We start from the raw sequence: 9841 nt of genomic DNA on the forward strand, positions 1-9841 counted from the left end.
GAAACTACAGATCGAGGGTTAAAAATTTTCCCAAGGGTCACACATCTAGAAAGTAGTAGACCCGAGATCCAAACCCAGGTCACTCTGACTCCAAAGTCCATATTCCTTCTAGCCAGTCAATCATGAGTCTTGAGTGAATTTGGAGGGTTTGCCCTGAAAATCTGGCATCTCAGAATGCTCTTATTACGTCAGTTGACATTAGCACAGCTTTTTTCATTAGGAGAATGAAGTGAAACATCTGGTGGAACGGATGATGGCACTGCAGACTGATATCGTGGACTTGCAGAGGAGCCCAATGGGTCGGAAGCAGGGGGGGACTCTGGACGATCTGTGAGTACCAACTGAGCAGGGGACCACACGCTGTCCCTAGCACATGCAGAAGCCCTAACCAGAGTTTCCATATGTATTATGTTGAGATCACGTGTGGTTATTATGGAAGCTCTGTGAGACCACTCTCCTCTAGAGCACATTCCCCAATGAATCATTGTTCCAGAGATGAGCGAGGGCAAGTTACCATCACTCCGAGCCTGAGTTTTCATCTCTATTTAGTGGCCAGAAAAACTGTCTGACTTCCCAGAATAGTAGGATCAGTTCAGATAATGCATAGAGAAGTGGTTCATAATCAATCAAGGCTTTATGTAATGCAAGGAGCCTTTACCATGTATTAGATGTCACTGTTCAGCCAGCCCCCCTACCCAGGTGTGGATCGAAGAGCAGAAAGTCAAGCAGAGAAACCTGGCAACTCCTAGAAGTTTGGACCTGGAAACTGTTCATTTGAATCTTTATCAGGAGTTTGGCCTTGGCTCTGGGAGGGGACAAGGGGCCCAGGCAAAGCAGTCCTACTTGTAGGAAATCACACAGGTGTATGCAGCCCCTGCAGTGAAGACGGAAGAGATGCCGGCAAGCACATCATCCTCTCAGGAGCTGTCCTATTTGGGCTCAGCAGTATCCTCTGATGCTTTTACCATGATTCTCAGGAACAGGAGTCCGAATATCAGAAATCTGATTTATTTGTATTCTACATTTTCTCAAATCATTTATTCACCTGCAGTTTTCAGATGAAAGTCACTTCTGAAAATGTCAGCCAGTCTCACTGTGTTAAGGAGGGAAAGGGATAGGAGTTTGTGTCCACCCTGGGCCTGAGGGGAAGGCATGTTCTCCAGTCCAGCCTCAGGTCCAGTGCTGGCACCTGGAATCACTATTGCGGAAGCCAAGTGGATGGGAATTCCAGAAATCTGAGGGACAGAATGGAAACTCCTTTCCTTAAGATTCTCTCTCATTAAACCTTGGAGATGTTTGATTTTTGATAACGAAGGCGCTCACTCTCTTATTATAGATATCACCTGTAATATCACCAGAAATAATCATTTTCTTCAGTCAAGACATATTGCCAGTCTTGCTTCTAGAAATCAGTAATTCTGCTGGCAGGAATTAGCTCATCAGTGCTTCAGATGTGCTTATTTGGCCTCAGATCTAGACAGAGCTTCTTTTTTGTATATTTCAGAGAAGAGCAAGCAAGGGAGCTTTACAGGAGACTAAGGGAAAAACCGAGAGGTAAGTGGGCTTTTATGTCTGGCTCGGGTGCCTTGTTATCTCAAGTATGAGGCATTAGTACTCTCTGCCAGCCACCTGGAGGAACTGTGCAACTTCTCTCCTCTTTCCAGACCAACGAACTGAGGGTGACAGTCAGGAAATGGTGCGGCTGCTACTTCAGGCAATCCAAGGCTTTGAAAAGAAAGTGCGAGTGATTTATACCCAGCTCAGGTATAAGCCCCGACTTTCCTACTTGAGGTGGAATGTGGAGAAGCAGCGAGACTGTGTGAGGCCATTTCCTCACTCCCCTCTGATGTGCTTAAACCACCTGGAGAAAATTTATTTGGAGCTGCTGATTGGATTCATAATTGACAGAAATTATGTTCTTCTGCTTTCTCCAACCCAAATGCCACTGGAATTTGCCTTGTTTATTCTTTACAGTAAAACCGTGGTTTGCAAGCAGAAGGCTCTGGAATTGTTGCCCAAGGTGGAAGAGGTGGTGAGTTTAATGAATGAGGATGAGAAGACTGTTGTTCGGCTTCAGGAGAAGCGACAGAAGGAACTCTGGAATCTCCTGAAGATCGCTTGTGTGAGTGAGCCCCTGAAGCCCGGCCCACAGCCCTCAGTCTGCCACTGTTCTGTGCCTTTCCACCTCTGTGCAGCTGTCACCACCCCACGAGGGAGACCGCAAAGCCACAGATAAACCACTCAGCTGCTGCTGCTCAATTTTCTCTTCTCCATGAGTCACAATGAGCAGGAGGGGCAGAGTTAGGGCCTGGGCCTGTTGTTTTTATTTATGCATGTATTCATTTCCTGTGGCTACTGTAATAAATTACCACAAAGTATTCTGTCACAGTTCTTGGGGACAGAAGTCTGAAATCAAGGTGTTGGCAGGGCTGGGCTGCTTCTGTAGGCTCTAGGGGAGAATCCCTTTCTGCCCCTCTAGCTTCTGGTGGCTCAAGGAATACCCAGGCATTCCTTAGCTTGTGACAGCATCACTCCATTCTTTGCCTATCTTCACATGGCCTTTTCTGTGTCTCTCTTCTGGGTATCTCTTATAAGAACACTTGTCATTGGATTTCGGTCACATCTGAATAGTCCAGGATGATGTCATCTTGGGATCCTTAACTGTATCTGTAAAAACCGTTTTTTCCAATAAGGTCACATTCCCAGGTTCCTAGAGTTAAATATAGACAGACCTTTTGAGGGTCTGCATGTCAGCACAGTGTGGTTGACCCTCATCTATGTCTGCTGCTTCGTATTGTAACTCATACATTCTGTGCCCACCATCTCAGTGTAGCTGCAATTCCACTGAATGTTGCTCAGAAAGAAAACATAACACAAAAAAAGAGAGCCCAGGACAGTGAAAGGAAAAGAGCCAGGCAAAAGCCATGGAAACCAGAGCCAATGGGAGAGTAACCCCCACTCTGAAGACCGCAAAAAGGTGAAAAAGGTTGAAAGGAGAGCTATGTAGTTATCAATAGCCTTTAAGAGCAAAGAAGAGAATGGGAAGGAAGATAGTTGCTTAAGGTGGAAGCAGGACACACGGATGGTGTTTTTTCAGGTCATGGAGATAAGCATATTTGTAGGCCAAGCAGAAGGAGACAGTGTACTGAGGGGTTCATAGTATCAAAGAGATAGAAGACAGTGAGTTTCTAGTCCTGAGACCAGTGGAGAGGTCAACATCATGAGCATGAGTTGAAGTCTTGTCCTTGGGAAGGGGTGAGTGACATTTCCTCCTACAAGTAAGGAGGGAAAGAAAAGAGGAGAGATGACAAGACAGGGAAAGTTTAAGATGGAGAGAGAAGTCGAGCTATTCACAGGTGATGGCCTGACCTGCCTTGTCTATCCATTTGACATTTATTGAGTGTTGACTATGCCCAGCAGTGTGATGAAAACTGGAGATAAAGGAGGGAGAAAAAAGCATGGTGCCTGACCCGAGGAGCTCATACTCTTGTGAGGGGCACAGACAGGGAAATGAATGGAACAATTTCGAATGGAAAGTGCTCTATAGCAGCTGTAGGAAGCAGGAGCTATAGCACGAATGCAGAGGAGGTGTGCCAGCTTGTTTTAGAGGTGAGGGAACCATGGGAAACGTTCCCAAGGAGGTGCTGTTTCACCTGAAGAATGAGTAGGACGTAGGTGGTCAGGTGATGATGAAGTCAAAATTGGGTGCTGGAATAGCTGATTGAGATTAGACCTTGACATTCAGGTGGAAGAGAGGGTGTGGAGCCAGGATGTGTCCCATAGCTTGAGAGGCTGAAAGAGTTGAAGAACTGCAGGCTACAGTGAGGGCAAGGAAAGGGGTCAGTGAGCAGTAGATGAGGCCAGCAGATGAGAGTGTGTTGGGGACTCGAAGAGGAGAGGTGGCTTGATGTGCTGAGAAGGTTGACCATAGGTCATGTCTGTGAGCTGCAGGCGTAAGGAAGTACAAGTAGCTAGAGCAGGAGCCATTAGTTTAGCATCTTGGCTTTGAGGTGGAGTGGTTACAGCATCCTGGGAGTCAGAATATCTTGGTTTTCTTCTCAGCTGCCCCACAGATGGGTGATTCAGTCACTGATAACTTTTTTGTGTGTTTCAGTCTTCTGCTTGGAAAAGAATAAAAACCTCTCTCTTTCAGTTTCCTTATAAGTGTTCACTAAGCAACCAAACTAATGAAATAAAGCCTACAAATACAGGCACTCAAATCTCTGTATTTAGAATCTTTTATCAAAAAGTACACCTGTAAATAGAGAAACATTTACTAAACTTAAATGCAAACTATTAGCTATTGTCACAGATAGAAATGTTGACCAATATTCTCTAGGAATAGCATGTGTCTTATGGCCAGTTGTCTTGTGAGAAAATGCCATAGTGTGAATGCAAAATTTGAATCAGCCCTTTGCTCCAAAATTTTGTCGACTTTCTTTTTGGTTTTGTCTTTTAGAGCAAGGTCCGTGGTCCTGTCAGTGGAAGCCCAGATAGCATGAATGCTTCTCGCCTTAGTCACTCTGGTCAGCTGATGTCTCAGCCTCCCAACGCCCCCTACAGCTTGCCCGAGACAGTCAACAAAAGGTACGTCATTGTCATCAGTTACAGTGCCAAGTGTAATATTCAAGAGAACTTGAATATTAGGAGGTCATGGGATAGAAATGCACCAATAGACCATTTTGTCTGTCCGATGATCTTGTGCGTGTTTTTCCTTTGTGTTTGTTACATATGCTAGGCACTGTGGGGACAAATGTCTCATAGTCCCTTGTAACTTGCTAACTAAAGTTTCCTTGTCTTAGGGTTGGGTTACTAATTGCTCAATAAGAATATTGAAAGTGCTAGTCAGTCACATGCTGTAATATAGTCCATCAATCATTACCTGTTCTTCAAAACCAGCTTCCCTGCAGGGAGGGCCCTATTCATCCCCCCTGAGTTATCTCTTCCTCCCTTTCACCCTCCATCCCTTTGGATTACCAACTTCCCATTTTCCTCCCATGGCCTCCCATCACCTCTCATTCATCCCTTCCTTCCCCTCCTGTCACCTGTACACTGATACAGAGGTGGTGAACAGAACACTTCAGCCCTTTCTGGCAAGCCTTTTTGCCTCCCTGCTTCATATCTTTACTTCCTCCAAGCCCTCTTTGGTCAAATTAGTCTTTACAAAACACCATTTGAAGTTATTCCTTGGTCAGTAACTAGCAATGGCTTCCCATTCCCTAGAAGATCCAGCCTGAGCCTTTGCAAGGCATTCACGGGCACCTCACAGCGGCTGTGCAAGAGGATCCCACTGTTCCCACACAAGTTCTTGCTCTAGCTCAGTTTACCTTTAAGTCTGGTCCAGACCAGCAGCATCAACAGCACCTTGTTAGAAATGTAGATTCTGAATCAGAAGCTCAGGGGTGGGGCACAGCAGCCCGTGTTTCACTAGCCCTGGCAGATTCTGATGCACACTCAAGTTTGAGAGCCACTCTCTGGCAGATGCCCTTCCCTGGAGCAGTCCTGCCATCTGGAGGGCACATCTGCTTCCTGTCTCCTCTGAAGCCCTGAGCGCACATGCACACAGGGATTGCTCTCTTCTTGGATCACCTGTGGGGATCGTTTGTTTCTAATTCAGTCCCATACCTGTTTATTCAACACTTTCTATGTGCCAGGCCCTAGGCAGTGGAGGTAGTTAAAATCAGTTCCTGTCTACGGCCATGCCACCCTGAACAAGCCCAATCCCGTCTGATCTCGGAAGCTAAGCAGGGTAGGGCCTGGTTAGTACTTGGATGGGAGAACACCTAGGAAGACCACGTGCTGTAGGCATTAAAAAATAATAATAATAAGGGATTGTAAGCTGACAAGGTCCTTGAAATCTGTGAGGTCAACCAAGGGTTGCCTCGCCTAAAAAAAAAAAATCAGTTTCTGTAGGCAAATCTATAGACATAGAAAATAGATTAATGATTGCCTATGGCAGGTGGGGAAGGAGGATGGGAAGTAGCTAATATGGGTACAAGATTTCTAATATGGGTACAATTTTTCTTTTTGGGTGATGAAAATGTTCTAAAACTAGATTATCATGGTGGTTGTATAACTCTGTAAATATACTGAAACTATCAAATTGTATACTTTAAATGGGTGAACTTTATGTTATATAAATTTATCTCAATAAAGCTGTTTTAAAAAAGTCCTGTTCCTGTATTTGAGGAGTTCATAGCCTATACTGTTTTGGTATTTAATCATATATGGCCTTAGGTTCTTAATTCTCTCTCCAACCTACTGTGAGTTCTTTGAGGATAGTAACCAGGTCCTATTCCTCTTACGTTGCCCTCTGGAGCTGGCATTGAGCCTTTAACCTGGTTAGCAGCCCCATAGAAGAGGCTAAGGAAAAAGATGCCTTCTGTGCCTACCATCAGAGTGTCACACTTTGCAAGGTGAGAGGAGTTTCAAGACACTGTCTTCCTGGATTTGTCACATTCCCTCTAATGATATCCTCAAAGCCTTAGAAAAGTCATCCTGGGAGCACAGGTTGCCAGTTGTCTTTCCATATCATAGAACTGAGGTTAAAAAAGGACGAATAACTTATTATATTCTCCCCTATTTCACCATGGCCTATTCTTGATAGGACACGTGCATTTCTTATTATAGAAAAGAGAGAACACAGGTTAATGAAATCAGTTCCCAGAACTTGCTTTTCTGTAGACCTCAAGGAACTGTGGAAATTGCTTGGTTTGTATATATTTTTTCCATTTCAAAAATTGAAAAACAGGTGATTTGAGAGATTTCTTTAGATTTTGGTAGTTTGGAGAGAATTAATAAATTCAGCTGTCTAGTTAAGTCTGAAAGAACTCTTAATTTTTTATTAAGCAGGGATCTCTTTGCTTTTTCACATTGTGACCAGTAATAATCATGGCTGGATTTGGGCTTCTGAAAATGCTTAATTAGATGCATGAAGTCAATAAGCAATGACGTGGCGTTTTAAGACACTCAGAACCAAAATAATTATTATTTAATTCTTAGAATCTTGCCAAAGCTATTTAAAAATATGCTAAACAGTAGGTTTATCTCTGAAAAAGTAATACTGACCACTTTCTAATAATTCGATCATTTTCTTTAGTGAAGAGTTGATGGCTGAAGCACATACTCTCTGCACCCAGCTAGAAAATGCAATGCAAGACACCATGAAAGAACAGGACCAGAGTTTACGGGTAATGAATGGCCTCTGTGAATCTCAGCTGTCCCATCCTTTCTACAGCAGACTAGAAAAAGAAAATGGAAAGGCAATCCAGCATTTCCTTGACCTCAGCATACACTTAGGATTTTCTAGTACAGCTGACCCTTGAAAAAGACAAGGGTTAGGGGCACCGACACCCCACACAGTCAAAAATCCACATACAATTTTTGGCTCCCCCAAAACTTAACTGCTTATAACCTACTGTTGACAGGAAGCCTTCCTTACCAATAACATAAACAGTCAATTAACACATATTTTGTACGTTATATATACTACATACAGTTATTCTTATAATAAAGTAAGCTAAAGAAAAAAAATGTTATTAAGAAAGTCATAAGAGAAAATACATTCACTGTGTTTATGGAAAAAAATTCCCGTGTAAGTGGACCTGCGCAGTTCAAAACGTGTCATTCAAGGGTCAACTGCACATATTTATTCATCATCATCATCATCATCACCATCATAATGCTAACAATTATCGGATGGATACAAGTACTTTATGTGTACTATCTCATTTTATCCTTAACACACTCGATCCTTATGAAGAAGGTAACATTATTCTAAGGGCTTCTGCCTTCCCCCAGCCCCTGCAACTTTTGTACCATTGCTGAGCATCTGTATGTGTGTGTGTGTCGGTGGGGGGTGTTGCTGTGCTGGGCTTCAGAGATAAAACAAGAACCTGTCTTGGCCCTGCTTCCCAGGGACTCAGACCTTAGCAGTAGGTAGTACTAGTTATAGGGAAGCTAACATGAAGAAAAACTAATCACAATACATGTATGTTAACACAAAGCTAACATTGTGTGAGGATCTTAAGTCATTCCCTCAGCTCTTTAAATGGCCTTTTTCTGCCGATAGAATCACCTGCTAGCAATTAAGTATGACTCCTAGGGTTTTGGCCTGATGGCAGCAGGGTGGATTAAAGCGTCATTAACTAAGATGGGGAAAGTTAAGAAGCTAGTGGGGCTTCTCAGTTTTCAGAAGACTCAGAGGGGATACTGCTAATTATAATCACCTATTTATTCAAGTGTCTTCTCCAATACTTGGGGCTTTGCATATGTTTCATTGCTGCTCTTCCTCTTCCTGGCATTGTATATTTTATCTTTTCATTGCTAATTTGCATTTCTGCCAGAGGAAAAGGAAGTCTAATCAGGCTATTTCATCTGGAAATCAATAGCTGAGATTTACTCTTGGTACCACCTACCCACAGTGAGCATAAATAAGTGCCATGAGCACAAGTAATATTAAAATTGCATTTCCAGTTTCCATAGTCACAGAATCTTAGGGACTCCAGGCTAGTCCAAAGAAAAGATTCTGTATGGTTTTGAATATGTTACTTCAGCTCAAGGGTACCCTGCAATAACAAAACTATTATTAATGAGAGGATTTAAATTTCCTTCCAAATTGTGCTGGTTGCCTCCTGAAAATGAAAAACAACCCAAAGTATATTGGTGGCCATTGTATTTTTAACCTGCTTGTTGACTTTCAGTCTCTAGACTGGAGCTGGTTACAGATGGAAGAAGAGGAGCAGAATAGCCTGGAGCAGGCCTCCTGACTACAGTGGGTGGCCTGGACCACCTGATGGGGCTGCCTGGCCTGGTGCTCTCCCACAGTGGTCACTGCTATAATGACATCCCAGCAGTCTTTGGCACCCAGATATTCACTGTGGACCAAGGGCCCTCGTGGGCACCGCCAACAACTTGTCTGCACACTGGAAATCCTCCACCACAGAGGCCCAGCAAGCGCGGATGTCAGGCACAAGCTTTTAGGGAGACCAAGCCACAGCAGCTACTTTCTTTGCTCTGAAAAAAAGTGCTTCAAGTACAGTTGCCCCACAGACCATTGGACAGATGTCTAATCTGAATCTTTCAGGACAAAGTAGGATCCACACTTGGTGCCAGCCTGTCTTCTCCTGACCCCCGCTGATCTCCAAAGGCCTTGATCCACCTGTCCTCACAGCTAGAATTTTATTGGATTCAGCTTTTCTTAAACAGACTTTTAAATCATGGACTTGATCTGGCCCCATCCTCTCTCTTCCTGTTTTCGTTTCACTGCTGCTAACATTTTCCTTTACCTACACTTTGGTAGTTGTCCTCCCTTGGGCAGTGTTGTAGATAAATGCTAAGCTCCCCCTGTCTGTAGTCCTTTGAGCCACAGAGTGACTCAGTAGAGCCAGCATGGAAGAGCAACTCCATTCCTTTGGATTCCAAAGATTACCTGAGAGTGAGTTGTCATGGAGAAGAAGAAAAGGTTATCTGTCAACCACAGTGCCCACACCCCCGTCCTTGCTCAGACACATCTGTGTGTAACTGCGATGGGATGGGGAGTCCCTGCATCTCATATCATCTAGCAGTATTATTAAATTGATTTATTTAAAAGTTTCTGTATCTCGTAACATGAATCAAATACATATACTAGGTCCCACAATCCAACTTCATAGAAAATTTTATAAACTAGAATAGTGTGCCTGGATCAAACATTGCTACAGCACGAGCACTGCTTTTTTGACATTTCCCAAAACTTCACCTTTATATAAAATAAAGGAGGAATGCAAAACAAATTCAAGGTAGTGGCGGTAGAGGTAGTGAGAAGTAATCCAGCTCAAATATATATTCTGGAGACAGATTA

At 43.6% G+C, this 9841-nt stretch overlaps 1 protein-coding gene and 1 pseudogene across 1 annotated transcript in view; both read left to right on the forward strand.

The window, feature by feature from the left end:
- IKBKB (inhibitor of nuclear factor kappa B kinase subunit beta) overlaps positions 1–9594 on the forward strand; it is a 48790-nt gene extending 39196 nt beyond the window's left edge. The window contains exons 15-21 of the mRNA XM_023520092.1: positions 221–330; positions 1505–1554; positions 1665–1764; positions 1975–2122; positions 4460–4587; positions 7100–7190; positions 8703–9594. Coding sequence (XP_023375860.1) covers positions 221–330; positions 1505–1554; positions 1665–1764; positions 1975–2122; positions 4460–4587; positions 7100–7190; positions 8703–8768 — 693 coding nt within the window. The 3' untranslated portion in view covers positions 8769–9594. The remainder of the gene's footprint in view (positions 1–220; positions 331–1504; positions 1555–1664; positions 1765–1974; positions 2123–4459; positions 4588–7099; positions 7191–8702) is intronic.
- Positions 5690–5808, forward strand: LOC111729256 (annotated as a pseudogene).
- Positions 9595–9841: the final 247 nt, after the last annotated feature.

Source organism: Pteropus vampyrus, unplaced genomic scaffold (assembly GCF_000151845.1).
Source record: "Pteropus vampyrus isolate Shadow unplaced genomic scaffold, Pvam_2.0 Scaffold8, whole genome shotgun sequence".
Classification (NCBI taxonomy): domain Eukaryota; kingdom Metazoa; phylum Chordata; class Mammalia; order Chiroptera; family Pteropodidae; genus Pteropus; species Pteropus vampyrus.